The sequence below is a fragment of the Lissotriton vulgaris genome, chromosome 2_1 (assembly GCF_964263255.1).
Source record: "Lissotriton vulgaris chromosome 2_1, aLisVul1.2, whole genome shotgun sequence".
In the NCBI taxonomy this organism is placed as follows: domain Eukaryota; kingdom Metazoa; phylum Chordata; class Amphibia; order Caudata; family Salamandridae; genus Lissotriton; species Lissotriton vulgaris.
The window spans coordinates 1,839,940,205-1,839,961,689 of record NC_141687.1 but is presented as its reverse complement, the minus strand read 5'-3'; the positions used below and the strand labels follow the sequence as shown (position 1 = coordinate 1,839,961,689).

At 47.1% G+C, this 21,485-nt stretch overlaps 1 protein-coding gene across 2 annotated transcripts in view; it reads right to left on the bottom strand.

Annotated features, from left to right (window-relative positions):
• Positions 1-9,221, bottom strand: part of ZWILCH (zwilch kinetochore protein) — a 405,441-nt gene extending 396,220 nt beyond the window's left edge. Inside the window, exon 1 of one of the 2 annotated variants that reach the window (XM_086957998.1) lies at positions 8,907-9,221. In XM_086957998.1, coding sequence (XP_086814124.1) covers positions 8,907-8,959 — 53 coding nt within the window. In that variant the 5' untranslated portion in view covers positions 8,960-9,221. The remainder of the gene's footprint in view (positions 1-8,906) is intronic. The other variant, XM_086957996.1, reaches the window with a different exon arrangement.
• Positions 9,222-21,485: the final 12,264 nt, after the last annotated feature.

Here is a 21,485-nt window from a genome sequence, read left to right as displayed (position 1 = left end):
GCTGTCACTAGGAAGTAGACAAGAAGTAGTGTTTAAATTACTAACTGGTAACCCCATTGCTGCATTCTACTTTTCCCCAGTCATTTTGATGGACTTCAGTTGAACGACTTGACTGCGTGGGAACAAAGCGAGATGTCTCCTGGTGCCATCCTGAAAAGGGCCTAATGGAGCCCACTGGAGATGCTCAATGTTTAGTTAGATGTGGAAATATGGCAGCATGTGCCAACCTGGGGGCAGGTTTGCATAGCTTGTAATTACTTGAATGAGGAAGAATGAGCTCAGAGTAAGGGAGAAACTAGTCGATAATGTCAGGTTTCAGAGCAAATACTGGCAAGAGACGCCCCACCCCAAAAAGGATGTCATAACAGGGACTACTGTGTGGAGAAGAAAGGGCAAGCTTCTTACCTCATCTAGTGCCATGGTAATCTTAATATGGAATTCATATCAAATAAACACACTTTGTAGAGACAGACCCTCGGGAGCTGCGGCGATATATTCCTGTCAAGGGAAGGTTCAAAAAAACGAGTTCTTCGCGGAGTCAAGCAATGCAAATAATACGGCGGGTGGCGCAAAGAGACGATCGCTCCCTGCTGACAAATGCGGTGAACTTGAAGGGCACAAATTTCAATCACAGACTCGTCTTTCCATCCTTACAAGGTGAGTTCATTTTGAGCACCATGAAGTGAGTAATAGTGAAATAACATCCGTTATTTAAATGCCTTGTGTAAAAATAAAAATAAATGAGGATATAAAACTTTTAATATTTTAATGTCTGTCTAACGTTATTTATCACAAGAAATGCGATATACTCCGAGCATGCGCCGAAATGCCCTTCCAGTCGTACTATAAAATACATTTCTTCTCTTGAAAGTGAGGCGCTGGCACTGTAGGTAAGAGTTTGTATCATAGATTGTTTTTAATAATCGCGATTACTTTCAAAGTAAGGCATGCGCACAAACTGACCCGATTCAGGTGGGAGACTCACGATTTTTCAAGCCAAAAATGGCTTTATGTTTTTTTAGCTGTCTCCCTCATAAAATCGCCTCTGCTTCTATAGGTGTTAATGGAGAAAATACATTCCCCCCTATTTTTATATTTTTTTAAAAACCTCCTATGTTCTAAAATGTTGGTATGTAGGGGAAGGGGAACAGCCAGCGCTGATGAGAGGTGTTTTCTTTAGTGACATTTCCTCATAAAAGAACGAGTTTCCTTCTGGAGTACCTCCGTGTGGCAGGACTGTGCTGAGTTACAATCAGGCGACGGACAGAATCTCATTCTTGTTGATTAAGGACAAGCCACTTGAGCCAATGTGCGCCTGGGGAGGGAGCGAGGAGGTCAGCGCGGCTACGGAGAACTCGTCATCCCACACATCATTCGTCTTGCTCGCGAAGCTCTGTGTCATCGGGGGGCAGGTTGGCAAGGATTGACTCTCCCGTAGCGAAAGTGAGAGAAGCCCTCCCCCCCCCCCGCCGACCACATCCTGACTCGAGCAGATGTTAACTCAGGTCGTAGAGTGATGGCAGTGACCACTAGATGGCAGTGAGTCAAAGGGAAATCCACCACATTAAAAAAACTATCGGTCTTCACTTTTCAAGCACTGGACTCGTGCTTGTGGCGCGCCGCTGCTCGCTCCCGCAAGGTGGATGCCGCCACAAGCACGAGAGCAGTGCTTGAAAAGTGAAGACCAATGGCTATAGACCCTCCTAGAGCAGCGCATGCGCGCTGCCTAGACGAGACCTAAAAAAGGGATCATATGACCCCCCCTGCTTTTTGGCTACGTCAAATAGTTACTGAGGCACACTACTCCACATGCACAAAGCTTTAACCATTCAAACTACCTGCGTCCCACCAATAAATTATCTACATCTTGTGGTCTTCCACCAAACTCTGCAAACACAGTTGTTTTCTCTACTATTACCGTTTTAATAGGATTACCATGCCCGAGCTGCTTGACGTAACAGTCAAGACCAACCGAATTATGCATTCTCAAGGTATTGATTCTTTAACTGGACGCAGCTGCAGGCAACTGCACTTAATGCTACCACATTCTTCTTAAGAGTGGCAGCGATATGTTCGGGCTGGACTGCCGGTAACGGGCACTGGGCAGGGACTGTTTTGGGCCCCTGGGGGGCTGTTTGTTACCGGGGGCCAGTTTTGTAGCATAGTTGCAATATCGGCCACCTGTAACAAAAGCACCTGCAGTGTACCCCTCCACCCGCGGGTCCGACTCAATTGTCAGGGCCGGTTTGCGCTCCCAGTCAGGCCTTGGATACGTTTTGTACTTGATATTAAAAAAAAATATGGGACTACCATGCTTTGCAAATCTGTCTCTAGCAATGCTTGCAGAATCTGAAAGCCCACAACTACCCCCTTTTACACCAGAAAAGCATCTTTTAAAATTTAAACATTCCAAAATGTTAAGCTCTGCTCCTTGGGAAGCATATATCTTTAAGCGTTATCCCAAAACTTTGGTCTCCTACATAAGTATAGGTCCTTACTCTCTGTTCTTCAACTCGTTGGAGAGCATAGTCTCCCGATACTCTATCAGACCCCTGCAAATGTTACTTCATTCTATGTTATTTTTGCCCAGTCTACAAAGATGCAAAGGCTATATACTAATAAACTGAGCGTGAAGCCATTTACTGTACCTCCCTATTATGTTTCTCAATGCTTGCACTTTCTACCTTCTCAAATGTGTGCTATTGTTCATTCTGTCTACTTGAGTTTCAAACCTCACCCGATTTTACTTTGACTAATAAGTAAATGTCATCTTGAGCTTATTTGGTCTAATGTCATCTTGAGCTTGTTTGGTCTAATGTATTTCATAGCGGACTACTACAATTCACACTACCCGGTCAGACAGACAACAGATGTGTGTGACCTGCCATTTTCATTGTTTTTTACCACAGCTGAGACTAAAATATGATTTTATGACATAGCTATCTCAATCTTTATCTATGCTACGTGCTTCAGTTCGTATTGTGCAGCATGCACTTGTTACCTATAGTGACTATTGTAAGCTTTTGTTGCTTTTACGTGCTCGCTACTTCTAAAGTACCCATGTTTTCTGGTACATAATGTGTGAACACTGTAAATTTCAAAACTGATGTACAGTGCTCTGAAACCAGTTATCTATGAGGTTGAAGCAGAATGCATAGACAAGAAAAGAAAGAAGACAGACTTATGGAAGAATTCTGATCTGCTTGATGAAGAGATGAGAGGCATATCCTGATTTGTCTTGAAACCCTGGATATGTATAGCTACTCTGAGGCCTATGCAAGTTAGAGGCAGGTCTATTTGGGGAGAGTTTGCCCACTACAGATGTTTTCCTTTGGCTATAGAAGGTTCAGGTAACAGGAATTGTGACCTCTTGAAAGTACACTAGCAAAACCACTGGTGCTCTGGGCTTGAAGGAAGCAAAGTAAAGCCCTTTTCTCTCACCTGAACCGGTGGCTTATTGTGCAAGGAGCATTCATTTCTTGAAAACTTCTGGAACACCAGGAGGGAGTTATAGAACTTTGGAAACTGTATACTGGTGTCTGAGGACCTAGAAATTTGGTTTCAACAATGTTTTTTGAAACAAGAGCATGTTTTGCAAACATACACACTGTTTTGGGCAAGAAAAAATGTCCTAAAAAATATGAAAGAAAAATTAAAAAGTCATATAAAGGTTCCAAATGGACTGGTGCTTACTACAGTTCATTTATTCTAAATCTCACTTACGTGGTTTTACTTTTTACTAAATGAGTTTCAGGTTTTTAATTGTATTATTTCAACTGTAGTGGTATGTTGATAATGTTATTCACAAGACACGTTTTCTCAGAGGGAAGCATTAACATCTATGCCACGCTACCAGGGGAATGTCCAAGATTCACAACAGAAAAATACTCTATCTGCAAGATAGTCTAACATTGTGACATGTCAACAGCAGTACTGCAGGTTTGAGGCTTCTCAACTCAATTACCAACTACATTTCCCACATTTTGCTCGAAAATTAAGTTTGCAAAATGTATGTTGAATTGGCACCCCAATTGCCATTGGTTGACTCATAAGTCTCTAGTATATAGTACCAAGGGTACCCATGGCATGCGAGATAAGTGTCAAATCCAGGGCTGCAGCACTGATTGTGCCACCCTGTGTGTGACAACATGTCTCCCAGCCTGCCATAGTAGCCTGTAAAGCACTTGCAATGCCCACACTTCCCTTAATATATGTGAGTCTCCCCTAAGGAAATCCTTTGAAGCCATAAGGCAGCGAGCTATATTAAGTGGGACATATACCTTAATATGTCCTAGAAGCAGGACCCTTATATTGGTTTTTTTTTGCAAAAACGTTAGTAGCTCCATTGGATAGAACAGCGTTACCGGCTGACCTCTCAGTCCGACTAATTTGTGAATGGGACTACTAAAATAGGTACTTCACGGTATCAATTTAATTGTGGCATTAAACCAGACTAGACACCCAAGTCGAATTTAAGGTCACTTTTGGAGAAATGCAACTTTTAGAAAGTTGCCACTCTGTTGGTCAGTTTATCTGGTGACCTTCACAGCTGCTGATCCATCAGACTGCCTTCTGCCCTCCTGGGGTGTAGTGTGAATGACTCCTAGGCTGAGGGACAAGAGAGGGAGATTTTCACCTCCAGCTCGCAGAAAGTCACACAGGGTGTTGGCCCAAAAGGCAAGCTTCAAATGAGAAGTCACCTTCGGTGGGCAAACGACAATCACATTAATGTAAGGCTGCCCCTTTTTTCAGGTGGACAGGTTGGTGGCAGGAACATAGAGGAGAGACCAGTGGCCAAAGTAGTTTTCCCGATGGCGTGTAGCCCACAGGTAGCCACACCTCTAGGGTGGGCTCAAAAGCTCCCGACATCCATAGAAGGGGTCAGACATCTTGAGACAGGGCAGAATAGTGAACTCAGGAATTGCAGGAAGCCACACATAGCCGAAGTCGTTACAGGATGGTAGCGATCCTAGAAGCCCATTGGCTAGTGACTGCATCATCCCCCCAGGGCACTTTCTGGGTATAAATTTGGCACCCCTGGCACCCTGAACCTCACATCACATCGAGACTGGAGAAAGGACCAATGCTGCCCTGTTGACCTCTGAACATGGCAGGAGATGCTGTACCAATAGCTGAACTGCGCCTGTTGCTCATTGGACTAGCAGAGAGACAACTGACCATGTGGTGCCTGGTTTGAAATAGCACTGCTTACCCAGATGTCCCTCACATCCTAGGTCCTGACGAGACCCCTCATCCTAGTCGGGTCGAAACGCTGTCGACGATATATGGAAGCGAACCATCAAAAGAGCACTCGTGATTGTATAGAGTTGCTTCACTATTCAATGTGACCTCAATTTAAGAAACGGTTGCTTCCTTTTATGAACATCCCTTGGAAACCTTGTATATAATTTCACCAAATGTCACTTAACTGTTGGTCTTGGTTCTTCTAGCACACTTGGGACACTACGCACTACCAGTAGTTTATCTATGTACATTACGTATATGGTTATGTATAATCTTTTTGCAATTTTCGTTGTAACAATACAAATAAATGTTATCAAACAAGCCTTGTTGTTGCATTTGCTCTCTCTGTGACATTCCCATTAACCCTCCTTTAAATTTGCTATTATGCATTATAATCACCATTGAATAGTTGGTTCAACACTCCACTGGAACCATATAAAAAACAAAAGGCACTAATCATTGATTTTCATTTTTTGTATGACGGGTTTCACGCCTGATAAGTGCTCCACATCGCTATGACTGCAAAATGATGGACAATCAAGGGTACAGGTGGATCCGGGATGTGAGTGGCAAGCAACGGCATCAAGTGTGATGGGCGATCAATTCAACGGCTCAAGCGGTGCGTGCATGAGAAGGTGCTACTATGCAATATAGTTGAAGTGTGTAATTGTCACCCATTTGTGTTGCCGGTTGTGGGAAATTAGCAGTACGCTGCATTACAGGTGTATACCGCACAGCTTGACCAGGAGCACAGGTATTACGGGCGGAGGCGTCACAACAACATCCTTGTTGTGAAACGGTTACTGCTACGACGGCGTCTGTCGCGGGCGCCTTCATAATTGACACTGCGTGGTGTTAGGAGGCCCCGTAGTGGGAGGGTAGGCTTGCACAGATCTTACCCCAGAACATAGTGGTCAGGATTTATAAGGCTACCCAAGGAATGCCCTTTGGGGCATTCCTTGGGTAGCCTTACAATGGTGTAGTTGCACCAACAACGATTAGCAATGGCAGGGGAGGCGTGAATATACGGTGCACCATGATACGAATGACGGAGGCCGGGTAGTGGCTCCAAGACGGTGTTTCAAGTTCCTATGAGTAGGCCAGCCCCAGCATTTTGACCCTGCAACTTGAGCAGGACTGGGTGGTCAGGAACACTGAAGTGGGTTGGTTTTCCACGTCTAGCGCCAAGATACGCCCTGTCACAGCGACTCCGGGGATTCCAAAGATGGTGTCTGTCCGTCCAGAGTAGGGAACGAAACCTTCTGAAAGATCTTTAGGCCTACTTAGTGGTGTATAGTGGGGCGACATGTTGGTGCACAAGGGTACACCCAGACATTCCAGAGCCTCCAATGGGAGGAAGCGAGTCTGTGAGGCCATTGGGCCACTGAAAACAAATACCTAGTAACAAACTGCTGAAGCTAGCTAGGGCTTGACACTTCCAGACTATAGCTCAGGGCTGCATCTGTGGGGAGTCGTGCTTCTTAAAAGACGGCGTCCATTTGTCCACACCGGAGGATGAAACCATTGCAGAGAATATTCTTGCCTAGTTAGTGGGGTTTGGGGACAAGGCATGACCTTGCAGAGAGTTGGCTAGTTCTGCGAATTTTTTAAAGATGGGACATGACCTTTCAGTGTAGGAGGGTTGGGGGGGCCAGATAGTCGGTTAACTATGCTGGTCTGTGGCGGTAAGGTCATGATTGGTAAGCAGTTAATTTAAGGTCCTTAGGGGCAGTGCCATTCTTTGATGGGGTCGCCCAGAGGGACAAGTGGTCTCTCCTAGAACTCCAGGGGCAGTTACAGCCTGTTGGCTACATGGGTGCGGGGGAGGGGAGTCACGCTTTCTCTAGGCTGGTTGGCCACCCCGCACGTGCATAATGAGGCCATTAAACTGTGCAGAGATGCAAGGGCCCCCTTTAATGGAGTTAATAGGGCGTACAGGGGTAACCGGGGGGCAGAAGTACCCTCACGGTAAGCGGGCCTTCTGCCCATGTGCACTTCGACAGAAGGGCGTGGTTAATCAGGCATACGGGGGTAACCAGGGGGAGAAGTACCCTCCGGTAAACGGGCCCTCTGTGCATGCGCACTCCGACAGGAGGACATGGTTTAGTGATAAGGATCTGACACCAGTGAGTGACCTTGCCATAGGCCCAAAAAAGATACGCTGAAAAGAAATATTGTATAATGCGATTGACATGTTAGTTTCGGATAGGAAATACATTCTACTAGAAGTATGTTACGGTTAGCCATCTGATATCTGTATAAATCAATTGTAACGTTTTCTGCGTAATTGTGTAAATATTGTTTATTTCAATTATTATTTGTATGTTTTAACAAATATGGCCGGGAGGTTGTAAGACCCCCCCCCCCCCTCCCCCCGCCTTCGAAAGAAATCCCTCTCATGTCCTGGAAATAATTATAGTTAACGAAAGGGGGTGGGGGACCTCCGGCAGACCCTGGCCATAGAGCCTAGGATGGCTCAGCCTCTCTCAGTGCGGAGCCCTCCGTTGTATCCTTATATAATATATCTTTCTGGACTGTGGGGTGCGTTCTTGGTGTCAATCTGACATTCCGGGTGTGGGGGGGCTGTAAAGACAGTTGGAAATTGTAGCTGGTGTGTGTGAGTCTGCGCTGATGAACCTGCCTCTGTACTCACTAAATTGAACAGGAATAAAAGATTTTCTCTAACCTTGTCATTAGTAATTTTTTACACCTACCATGCTTCCGCGGGATGCACAGTTGTCACACACGTGTAGGAATGAAACGTTAACTAAGCCTTGCAAACACATAAATCTGATAACAAGTAAACAAACTTAATGTATTATCTACATGACTAGTAAGGAAAGAAATGGGCATTGCGCGTCGTTATACTGGACTATGTGACTGGTAGTCTGCAAGTTATTCTTTGACTCGTTTATTAGACATGCACTTGTAAAAGTAATTTGTTAAAGAATGTATACTTGTAACGACTGCTGATTATAAGTGTAGTAAAACATGCATAATCCTCGCCCCCGGTGTTGACAGTCACCCCCATCAACCCCACCTCGGCCCACATCCCGCCAAGAAGTATTAAAGTTGGTTCGAACCTAACCCCGGAAGACTGAACACGCCCTGCACTGCCGGGACATTAGGTGGCCATCTTGAAGTAGAGGCAGTCCAAGTACACACAAAATGCACTAGCTCCAGCGAATTATTTTCAAACATTGATTTCCTTAATTTCGTCGCACACTTTAAAAAAAATAATTTCTCATTCTATTGGTCTTAAGTGAACATCATTGCCTAGACTGCTTAAAGAGACATAAAAAAATAACGTGTGAACACATTTAAAGCATAACAGTCGCCAGGAAAACTGCGGCGTAGAGGTAGCTACTTCCTTACAAGAGCACGGTACAGCTAAACACATGTCCTTCATTCCTCCAGCCAAAGGTTCATGGAATTCTAGAAAAGTCGCGTAATAGTCCAATTTACAGCCTGATCAGATCGTCACAAAATACCAATAATAAAAAAGTATTTAACAAAAACTTCTTTACTAATGCGTAAACCAAAACAACTCCGCCCTACACCCAAACCCGCCTAAAGAACTGCAGGGAACTGAATAGCGACGAAAAATGAGCGAGCTGCGGCAGGCTGCATCGTCGATATTTAAAACATTAAGAGTGGCTTACCTGCGTAGAAAACGGTGCAATTCCCCCGCTGCCCGGTGCCGCGCTTCCCACATCCCGCCAAAGAGATTCGGAACAGGGAGCAGGCACTGACAGGCAGACTCCAGGCACTAGAACTCTCCAGGCGTGAGAAGGGACTCTTTAGATCACGCCCTCGAACCGTGGGACAACCAGGATGCCATCTTAGCACGGTGCAAGTTCTAAGGTTGACTGATAAAAAGTAGTAATGCGGTCTTGTTTACGCGCAGGAGTTACGTTTAAAGTTTGTCATTGTTGCAGAGCAAACGCTTCCATTATCCTTTCCGTTACAATCTGTCTAAACTGTGTGACCCAAACCATAGTTATAAAACTACGTGATTTGGACTTATTTAATGAAGCTCAAATTTAAAGATTTTCTAAAATGGAGAAAGAAGGCCCTTTTACTTTTATATTTATTTATTTATTATTTATATTAATGCATTTTTATATACCGCGGAGTTTACCCAAATCTGTCAGAGTGCTTCACAATAGAACCAAGTAGGTTACATGAGGAGAATTTTGCATATTTACAGGTGACAGAAACAAACGAGAAAAAAGAAAAAGTAAAATAAAAAAATAAGTGGCAGTTACACAAAAAACACATTAGAATGAAGATCGTACAGGCATAGATTACAAATTTACTATATTGAAAGAACTTCCTTGAGGGACATGAAAAGGGATGTATTAGTTCTGGAAGTGTCTTTGGAAGAGAAGAAATTTTAGGTCAGTTTTGAAGGTGTGGGTAGAGGTGGTGGTACGGAGTAGTGGAGGAAGCGAGTTCCAGATTCTATGGCAGGACCGGAGGCTCTGATTATGCTTTCTCATTTCTTTACTAGAAATGCTCAGGAGCCAATCACAAAACAGTAAAGAAAAACACAACTACAATACCCATGAATACTCTGGGTATCACCTGGTAAACCATAGAGTAACCACACTATATAAGGAACCATAGAGAATAACACATCCTCTTTCTTTGCTGCTCCGCAGCCAGTCCTTTATCTCCATTACTTACTGCATTGCTGTATCTTGCATAGTATTGTTGAGATGTATGTACTTTTTGCTGCCTTTGCTTGCGCTGTTCTTCGCATTGCCGCTGTAGTGTCCGGCACTACAGTGTCGCACTGTGTTTACGGTCGCTTTGTAGTACCGCCGGTGCAGGGAGCATGAGTTCGCCTCCCCGGTTCGGGCACGTGGCGCCCGCACCTCTATTTGTGGAGTAGGAGTCGGGGGATTGGGAGGCTGCTCGTGCTGTCCTCTCTGTAGCGTTTGTGCAGGCGGCCGTTACCGCGCATGCGCGTCGGCCATTATCTTTGTTTATTTCCGTGTTTCGCAGAGTTTACAGACCGGAGCAGCGTTTCTACAGCTCGTGCCCACAGACTACGCTTCTTGTCCCCACATTACGCCCTAATTGGAAATTATTGGATTGGGGCTGTATAATGTTCATAGGCATTGCCTAGAGTGGCCTGTTTGTCAGCAAGCCCTCCCTCCACATTCAAAATTGGTTCAGTCAGGTGGCTACCTGCTTTACATTGGCTTGCTGTGGGGTTCCATTCCCCCGGATATTGCCTGTGGCATTTTGAATTTTTCCTTCCTCTAGTGGGCATATATTGTTACACCTGCTGTAGTTATGGGTGATTATTATGAGGAAGAGGGCTATTATGATGACGAGGAGGCCTCTGGTTCTTTGGAACAGGATTTGGTGGAGGCCCTGGATCAAGGGTTCCAGCACTCTGTTAACAAGGCGCTGGTCCGCGCCATTGCACCGGTGAAGCGTCATCTTTCCGATTGCGCTTTGCAGCAAGGCTGGTTGCCATCTTCGTCAGGGCGCTCTTCTAAATCACCCAAAAATCCACACCAGTCGGATTTTGCTAAGTTGGCCAAGGCGCTCTCTTCTGACCGGGCTTCTGGGAAGTCTACCAAATCTGCACGCTCGCCACCAGCTCTCCACACCGATGATGGTGATACCACTTCTACTACTTTGTTCTCTGATCAGGATGTTCCTCCTCCTTCTAAAAAGGCTCGTAAAGAGCATTTTGTAGATGCGACCTCTCATCCCCAGTTGCTCACATTCGACTCTACAGATATTGTGCATCCAAACTCCACGTCTTGGCTTCCATCTTCAGAGGTGGCGGAGTATGTACAGGCACATATTCGCCAACCGTTCGAGCGGGACGTACGCTCCCGCCTTAGATCGGAATGTCCGCGCCCTGATCTGGCAGACAAGTTGGCAGATACCCGGAAGTGAACCCCACGATCGTGACGTATCTCAAAAAGTATGCCATAGATCTGAAAAAGGGCATAGACAGGGCCTGGCGTTCTTGTCAGGATAAGATGTTAGATCTTCTGGGTCCCCTAACGAAGATTCTAGACTTGGGCTTTCGGGCCAAAGAGTCTGCTACTGTCATTGATCCTGACGAGTTGATTAGTTGGTCCCAGAGGGCCATTTGTCAGTTAGGGAATGCTAACTGTGCAATATCTTGTGAGCGTCATCGCTCTATTTTGTTGAAACTGGATCCTAAGTTCGCAGAGTTGGCTTTGTCTGAATCGGAATCTCTGGCTCAGGGCTTATTATTTGGGCAGCCCTTCCTCAAGGAATTAACCAAGTGTGTAGCCACTTTTAGTGGGCTCGACCAGGCTCAATCTTCGCTTCGGCGGGCCTTCCGCCGTTTTTTGGAAGGGCTGGACGAAGGGGACGTTAGTTTGGCCAGAGATCCAACCAGCACAACCAGCGTGGTTATCAGTCCCAGAGAGGTGGTGGTCAGGATTCCTCCTACAACACTAATAAGTCCTCCTTCTATCCCTCCCGCAAAGGGAGAGGGCAATTAAAAAAGGGTCATTACGGTGGCAACCAGGGAGGTCGTCATGACTCCTCCAATTCAGGTGAGTTTGATCCAAGCCTCAGAGGTTGTATTAGGGGGCAGGATACGTTTTTTTCTTCCAAATTGGCGATTGATCTCGAGCGATGCTTGGGTGTGGGAAACGGTACAGGGTTACAAAATAGAGTTCTACAATTGTCCGCATCAACCACATCTTCCTTCGCCCCTAGTGTTTTCCCAACAAGATCAAGAGGTAATTTCCGCAGCAATAGAGTCTCTTTTAGCCAAGGGGGCCATAGTTCAGACTTCCCGTCATCCTCAGGGTTTCGTCAACACTGTCTTTCTGGTCCAGAAAAAAGTGGACGGATCCAGATTGGTTCTCAATCTCAAGGAGTTCAACGGAGTAGTCGTTTACCGCCACTTCAAGATGGAGGGTATCCATCTTCTGAGGGATCTTCTTCAGGAAGGGGACTGGATGGTCCACCTCGACCTGAAGGATGCTTACTTGTCGATTCCGATTTACGGCCCTCATCAGCGATTCCTCCAATTCCAGTGGCTCGGGACTTGGTTTGAATACAAGGTTCTCCCTTTCGGTCTCTCGTCAGCACCGTGGTGTTTCATGAAGCTTCTGAGGCCCGTTGTGGAGTCTTTGCGATCCCGTGGTGTTCGCCTGATCATATATCTCGAGGATATTCTCCTTTTGGCACAGTGTCCTCTCCTGTTGAGGACTCATTTGAATTGGTCAATAGATCTGTTACAATCACTAGGGTTTCTGGTGAATCCTCAGAAGTCTGTTTTCAGTCCCTCTCAGTCAATAGACTTCCTGGGTTTTCTTGTCAATTCGGTCTCCTGTCAACTCCTCTTGCCCAATCAAAAGATCAGATCCATCAAGAGGGAATTGCGGTTGGTTTTGTCCAGACAGAGTTTGTCATTGAGATCGGTAGCTCGGATTGTCGGTCTGCTAGCTTCTTCGGTTCAGGCGATTTTCCCGGGTTCTTTGCATTACCCGACTCTTCAGCGTGTAAAGATCAGACATCTCCAGAAAGGCCTACGCTATTCAGATCAGATTCCTCTGTCGGAGGATGCGAGGTGGGAGATGTTATGGTGGTTGGAGCACATGGAATCGTGGAACGGGCGAGCCCTGTTCAGGACGTCCACGGATGTGGTGATCGAATCCGATGCCAGTCTATGTGGTTGGGGAGCCCGTTGCGGTCAGGTCTCTCCAGGGGAAGGCGGTGGTCTAGGAGGGAATTGTCTCTCCATATCAATCGCTTGGAGCTTCTGGCAGACTCTCTTGCGATTTGTTGTCTGGCCCCGCAAATGACGAATTGTTGCATACTCCTCCTCATGGACAATGTTTCAGCGGTTCGGTATGTCAACAAATTAGGGGGGACGAGGTCCAAAATTCTGGCAGAGATTGCGAAAGATTTTTGGCACTTTTGTCTTCAGCGGCAGATCACTGTTATTGCAGAATACCTCCCGGGTCGTGGCAATCTAATAGCCGATTGGAACTCTCGTTATCTGAGGGACTTCAGCGATTGGAGGCTTCATCCTCGTGTATTCCGGTCTCTGTCCCGGATTTGGGGTCAGTGTCAGATAGATCTGTTCGCATCTCGCCTTAGCACTCAGCTTCCCTGGTTTTTCAGTTGGCGTCCGGATCCGGAAGCCCTAGCCACAGATTTATAGGACTGTCAATAATTTTCGTTTTGCCATTTCTGCAGGCCATATCTCTTTCGATGGCAAACCTGTTGGGGAGCATCCTTTGATTTCTAAGTTACTCAGGGGTATACGGCTGGTAAAACCGCCCTGTCCAAAGTATGTAGCTTTATGGGATGTTTCTGTTGTTTTGCATTTTTTGGAGTCTTGGCCTTCCAACTCTTTGTTATCTCGCAAACAACTCTCAGCTAAACTGACGATGTTACTGTGTTTGGTTTCGTGCAAACGTGTTTCCGATGTTCGGGCTCCGGATCTTGCTGGTCGTGCCTTTTCACCTGAAGGTGTTACTTTTACCATCTCCAGATGCACCAAATGTAATACGTCTTCCGTTACATATCCTTCTTTTCCAAATAATCCGAAACTTTGTGTGGTGCAGTGTATTAAAGATTACGAGATGAGTACCGCTCCTTTTCGACAGGATCAGCATGGTCAATTGTTAATTGCTCTGTAGAAGCCATTTTGGCCTGTGACTCCAGCTACGTTAGCAAGATGGGTGCGATGGCTCATGCATGAAGCTGGCATTGATGTTTCCACGTTCGGTGCGCATTCCGCACGAGGGGCCTTGGCTTCTAAAGCTTTTTCTATGGGTGGGAGTTTGCTTGATATAAGGAAGGCCGCTGATTGGTCATCTGACTCTATGTTTAAATCTTTCTATTTTAAAAATGATTTTATTTGTTTTAATACACAAATCAGAAAGACAGTAGGCATGTGCTGTGTAAAATTCAAGGTTACAATCATAAGGTAGTACTTGCAAAATTGACTCATTTCTTTCCTCGCTCCACCCCTTGTAGCCATTTTACCGATCATCTAGAACCTCCCCCCCCACTTCATCAGTCCCCCTCAGAGTCATCATCTAAGCTTTCATTGTCTGACTCAGGGACAGGGTCACAGATGTCCTCCCTGTAGGTATTCCAATTGTTCCAGATTTTGGTCCACTTGCGGGGGCATTTCCTATTTACATAAACAGCTCTTTCCGTAATCATGACGATGTCCGTGTCTCTGCACCAAGCCCCCAAAGAGGGCAATTCAGCTGATCCCCCCCTTCTGTGCCACATTCCACTTGGCCACCATGAGGCCTAACGTCGCCCAGGTTTGCCCATGCCGAGATAAGTCATTTGGCTCCCAAATATTGAGAAGGCATCTTCTCGGCTCAGGCAACAGTGAAACATTCAGTGTTTGGGATATTGTACGTAATATCTTGCGCCAATAATCCGCTAGTGGTAGATAATCCCTGAGTGTGTGGAAAAAGGAGCCCTCGTTCCCACAACCCCTAAGGCAATATGGATAATATGGATGCTGAGCCTACCAATTTTATGAAGTGTAGTTCTAGTGAGATAGGCTCTATGTAAGATTTTAAACTGCACAAGTCTGAGCCTGGCCGAAATTCCCACCTCTCTAGGGGAAGCGAGCGCCATCTGCCATTCTGCCTCATCCATGGCATCAATATCTGCTGTCCATCTCTCGTTCAGTATTGCTGTGGGGTCTGACATAATGTTTATTAAATTGCTGTACGTGAAGGAGGTGGCCCGCCTAGGCATAAAATCCACGAGGAGCCTATCTTCTAGTGGGGAGGCCTCAGGTATATTCTCGGTCTGGGGCAGAGCTGTTTGGAGTGCGTGTCTGATTTGCATGTAATGGAATGAATCAGTTGGAGCAAGCTCGTATTGTTGTCTAAGCTGTTCAAACAAGATGACCGTCCCTTTATCCCATAGGTCGCCCACAGTGGAGATACCAATGCTGTCTCAGTGTTTAAATCCCTTGCTGTTTCTAAGGGTCCCTAGCTGCTTCACGTCCCACAGGGACGTGAGTTTGGTTATGACCTCCTTCCATCCCAATTGTGCCTGAGCTGTGTACCATAGTGTGACAGTGTGTTTCGTTGGGCCCACCAGCTTCACTGCTCGCCTTCTATTATACAGGGCCGCCAGCATATTGTCTGTTCCCAGCTGCGCCCTATCTGCCTTGTATGCTGGGTCCGTCCGAGGGGCGTGTAGCCATTGATTTATAACTTTGAGGTGTGTTGCCCAATAGTAAAGGTGTATGTTAGGGAGTGCTATGCCGCCATCGTATCAACTGCGATGCAGTTTGACTTGAGCAATGCGTGCTGGTTTGTTGCCCCAGAGGAGTGTGGACACTTGTGCTGTTATTTGTCTAAAATACCTCATGGGTACCTGATATGGCGTGTTTTCCAGCGCATATAGAAATCGGGGTAGGGCCATCATTTTAAATAGCGCAGCTTTTCCCAACAGCGTCAGGGGCAGCGACTCCCAGTGTGTCACGTCTCTATGCAGTCGCTCCAGTGGGGGTGCCAAATTCTTAGTGAAGAATGTTACTGGGTCTCTTCTTATGTGTATTCCTAGATATTTAAACGTGTGTCTTGGGATATTGCCAGTGGGCAGTGAGGGGGGAGTCGTGCTGTCGGACCCTTTAACGGGTATAAAACTGACTTAGTCCAATTTATGGTATAACCCGAAATATTCCCCAAAGTGTCGCACAACTCGAATATTTTCCGGGTCTGTCAGGTACACCAAAATGTCGTCTGCGTAAAGGGAAATACGGTCTTCCCAGCCCTCTGCCCATTTAATATCGCGTAGAAGAGGGGGTTCACGAATTTGCGCCACTAGGGGTTCTAACACCATTGCAAAAAGAAGTGGCGACAGAGGGCAGCCCTGTCGTGTCCCTCTTGTCAGTGTTATAGTCTCTAAAAGTCGCCCGTTTACTGCCACGCGTGCCACTGGATCTGCCTATAGGAGTCGGATCCATGCGCAGAATTTAGGGCCGAAGCCTAAGTGTGGAAGAACTGCAAAAAGGTATGGCCATTCCACCATTTCAAAGGCCATTTTTGCGTCTAGAGAAAGAACCGCTGACGTCTCCGACAGGTCATGTTCTCGTGCCAGTACACTGTGCAGACGCCTGAGATTAAGTGCAGTGTTCCTGTTTGGCATAAAGCCCAACTGATCCGGGTGAATTAAGTTGGGAAGGTGCGCTTGCAATCTATTCGCAATCAATTTGGCCAAAATTTTGGACTCTGCGTTGATCAGCGATATTGTACGGTATGAGAGGCATTCCGTTGGAGGCTTCCACGGTTTTAGAATAGCTACAATGGTGGCTACTCTCTGGTCCAAAGGTAGTGTTCCCTGCTCTAGGCTGTCGTTGTACATTGCGAGTAAGTTGGGGCAGAGGACGTGCGTCATTAGCTTATAAAGCTCCAGTGGGATTCCATTGGGACCCAACGCTTTGCCGGATTGTAGGGATTTAATTGCAGCTCCGACTTCCTCAACAGTGAGATCTGCCTCAAGCTCCTCGGAGGTCTCCGGGTCAAGTCCAGGCAGTTCCACCTCATGCAAAAAGGTTGCAGCCTCCTCCTCCGTGGCTACAGAGGAAGAAGCGTACACCATACGGAAATGCTCAGCTAGTGCCTTCACAATTTCCCCTGATTATGAAGTGAGACGCCCCTCGGCCCAGCGGCGTCACTAGGGGGGTGTGGGGGGTGCGGACCGCACCGGGTGACACCAACACATGGGGTGACACCAATCTGCACTGAAGCCTCGCCTCTGCTCTGCCTGCTTTCACCTGTACTGTTGCTCCCTGTGCAAGGAGCAAGCTTGTTCCTCATGCTGTTCACACTCGCTACCAGCGTCTCGCAGGAGATCTGCAATGCTTGACTGCAATGTTCTTCGCTCACAAGGCAACGCTATAGCAGCCTACCTTGAGGGTGCATGGTTTCCTATTTTTCAGTATCTTACACAGTCTTCAATTTTTCAGTGGACCAGTTCCAAAATTCAGCTTGCTCTTCACTACAGTGCCACCGGTTGCTCACACTCTTGTTTATAAAAATCCAGGGACTTTTTTTGACAGTTAAGCCCTTATGCACCAGCTCCAGTGGCGTAGCTAAGGGGGCGGGGCGCCAGTGCACGCACGCACGCACCACCAACTAGCATAGTGGTGATGGTGCGATGGTCGGCGTACCCAGTTTGTGGGTCCCAGGGCCGTCAATCTTATAGCGCCACCAATGACGGCCCTGGGACAGCCCCCGCGCTGTTCTCCTCTGACGCGCGCCACCACCACCGTGCTTAGAGGACAGTCTGTCTCAGCAGGGGAGTGCTGGTGGGTCAGTGATTTACAGAACCCCTACGTTACGGTAGGGGCCCATATCATACGATTTATTCATTTTGATTTACTGTGTTCTGCAAACTGTTTTCCTGCTTTTATCCTGCCAGGATTCCCAGGCGTTTGTATTCCTGGAACCCTGCTGTTGCCACAGATTGTAGGAAACCTTTATTGCCAGGCAAACATAGCAGACCCACACAGGAGCACATTTCTCTCTTTGGGCTCTTTACTTTTCTGTTTCGATAACATAATAAATAACTTTACTTTACCACTTACAGTACCCTGACTGACAAGGGCGCCTCGAGTTCCGATGAGCAGAGCTAGGGAATTAAAGGCCTGTGCAATCTGAAGAGATCTAACACCTCTTTATGGAGGATTTATCAGGGACTGGGTGACCTGGAGGGTCTGATAGACCTGACAGAAGCTGTATAACTAGGAGAAACTGCTGTTTTATTTCAGAAACTTTAGTCGAAGCCAGACAGCGCCTTGAAGCTTTTGGCTCCTGGGTTTGCCAATATTCCATAAATAGCTCCACAAATGTCCGTGCTGATGAAACGTCTTGCATGTGTCCTGCTAGCCTGCCTCAGAGACCCCGCCATTTGAATCTGTAAATATTTTGTTTATATGAACGAGTCATTTTCACAGTGCATCCCTGTGCAGTCTGATGCCAGTTGTTGCTGCACTCTTCATTGTGGACAGATTGACAGACAGATCATCGGTGCTTCACCGGTGATATGCAGCACCGCAAGGCTGCCACGGTCCTCCTGGGAAACTGCGGCCAGCCGTCCTCAGATGTCTGCGGGGTTACTTAGGGCCCCTTATGTTCGGTGATTCGGACCCTAAACCTTCTAGTCCGGCGAAGCAGGATCAACTTGCATCGGCATGGAGCTCACTCTGTCTGGCTGTGTGATACTTCGGTCTTGAACTGACTGAAGCTTGAAGACTTGGGAAGAGGGAATTTTCAGGTCTAACCCTAACTTCCCATTGACATTTTACTCCCCCCCCCCTCTTCAACTTGTCCTTCCCCAACTCCTATTGCCTGAGTCTATAGCGGTCTGCTGTTTTTATTTATTTATATAAATTGTGTTGTAAGCTCAATCGTGCTATCAGCCCCATATCAGTTCAACGATTTCATTAAAAAAGGAAGCCAGCATATGTACTTGAGTTTTCTTCAAGTAGGATTATCGCAGCTATTCAGCTGAGGTTGCATTATTTAAAGAATTAATTATAGACCATAGCGCCTTCTTTTCGACTGCTTCCTACTTGCAGCCAGGTCAGGCGCCATGGCCTCCTTTCCATCCCTTCAACCACTCTTATATCCCCACTTCACAGGATGGCAGCGCCTCGAGTCAGCACTTCAAGGCGGCCTTCACCTGTTGGGTAGATTGTAGCCTATAGTGCACAGGCTTTCTCAGGGCCGACCAGCTGTCTTTCCAGCACTTGTTGTCTCTTAATTTGTAAGTACAATGGGGTCAAATTAGAAAATTAGTTCAAGGTGTGTGTTCCCGGGAGCATTAATTGGTCTTCCTTCGGGGACCTGAACTGCTTTCAATGCTGGCATAGCATAGGGAACACCACTATGCAACCAACTCCAAACTTCACAGCAGACAAAACATCAAGCCTATCAAGCCTACCTAGCACCGTACATTTCCGACAGAGGAGGTCCATGCGGTAAGTCGTGAGGGGGTGACACCATGAGTTACCCGCACCGGGTGACACCAACCCTAGTGACGCCACTACCTCGGCAGTATATAGCTGTGCTACAGTACGGTTCCCCCGTTTCCTCCTGTCCAGCCAGGCCAATAACTTCCCAGCCTTATCTCCTACATCGTAGATTTTATGCCTGGTTGCTGTGATGGCAGTCATCATTTCCTGTCTACGGTGTTCCTTGTGTTGTTGTTGCTTTAGCAAAAGAGTGTGAGCTGAGTCTGGTGTCGGGTTGGCCAAGTGGGTAATGTCAGCTGCTTGCAGCTCCTGTTCGAGTGTTATGAGGTCTCGGTGTTTTGTGCGTTTGTGTTCTGTAATGGAAGAAATAGCCTGACCTCTGAGGACTGTCTTATAGGACTCCCACAGTATGGTTGGAGAGCTGACCGAGGCCTCGTTTTCAGCAAAGAAATGTTTAGTGGTTTTACGGAGTTCCTTCCGTATTTGCGAGACATGCAGATAGCCTGGATAGATTGGGTAGAGTCGCTTGTGAGAGGTATGGCGAGAGGAGAGCGTCAAAGTCACCGGGGAGTGGTCAGAGATACCCCTCAGCCCAATAGTGATATTCTCTACACAGGAAAGGGTGGACTCAAGGGTCAGGAAATAATCTAGTCTAGATAGACTGTTGTGCACTGCCGAGAGTAAAGTGTATTGTCTATCTATCGGGTGCTTATGTCTCCATACATCCGTTAGTCCGAGTGCCTCCACGAAGCTTCACAGGCGCCCTTTTTGGGTGTCTGTCTATGGTAACGTCCATTGTGGCGTTAAAATCCCCACCGATGAGGAGGTCCCCGCTGGGCAGAGATAGCAGAAAATCACTGAGGGCCGGAAGAGCCAACGTCTGCAATGCCGGGGGGATATATACTGATACCACATTAACAAGTCTGCCCTCCCACTGGCCATGTATTGTTGCAAATCTACCCTGATCGTCATGTTTAGTCTGCTTGACTATAAAGGGTTCATTCACCCTTAGGGTGAGGTCTGGTGCGCGTGGCTGCGACGAGGCAGAGAGAGGAGGCCTAGGCCACTACGCCAGAGAAAGAGAGGCTGGAGGCACCCCATAATGTAATTATTTCTAGCCTGCCCCCGTGTGTCTGCTTCCCGGCGCCCGCAGGCTCCGATGTGACTTTTTTCATCGTGTCGCCCACCCAAGAGGGCTGTATTAGGGCCAGAGTCAGTTGCCCTGTGGTTGTGACGATCATTGAAAGTTGCCATGGTTACTTCCGTGACCACCGGGGATCAACTCTTCTTACTCGTTGGATGCTTGGTGGATGCTGTATTGACTAATAGAGGATCACAAACACATTCCGAAAACCCAGTGACAAGAACCTTGTTTTGAAAGAGAGGTAAAGAGTTAACAGATGCTAACCATTCACAAGTGGAGTTGCAGTAGTCTAAAAGGAAAGACATGATTTCATTTGCTGACTTTCTCATGATGATAAAGTGGTGCACAGGAAAAGAAATATCACCCACAGTACTGCCAGACAGAAGGCCTGTGCATGACATGACTCATGACTGAATACGCAATACTGTCATCTCTTCAGCTTGTTGTGAAGCAAAGTGCCACTGCCAAAGATGGCCGCCGGACAAGAGCTCTAGGGAAGAGCTCTGGGGTTAGGGATCTCCAAAAACTGGAATAAATCCCTGAATAACCCTGAGTGCGACCCAGAATCACCAAAGTTACCACTGCAGGAACAGAGCAGAGAGCAGAGATTACAAACAGAAGGCTCAGAGAGATAAATCGCGGGTGACAACATACCTGGTCACTAAACAACCAGGCTGACCCTGCTTTCCGGACTCCACGGACGACGGACCTCGGAGGACAAGTCCTACAGCTTGGACACTCGGAAGGGGAGCGGACCCACAGCGTAGGCATTGGGAGCCATCCGACGTCACCCTGGGCTGCTCGGTGCTGGAAAAGAAGAGGCTTCCGTGATCATACCTCCGGTGCTGGGAAATAAGAGGTATTATGTGACTGCACCTCCGATGACTGCGGGCAAAATCCGGTCACGGCATAGAGAAGGAGCGGAGCAACCTCGGCAAACGACGGACAAGGTACGAGCATCCTTGCCATACCGCGCGGCCCTCTCCCCCCCCTTAATACATACGAGGAAAAATAACTCGGGGGAACTAAGAGGAGAGGGAGAAAGCGGCACGCCTGACTCTAAAATGGCGGCCGCTTAAGACATTCTCACACGATCTCCTCGGCACTGCCTACAAT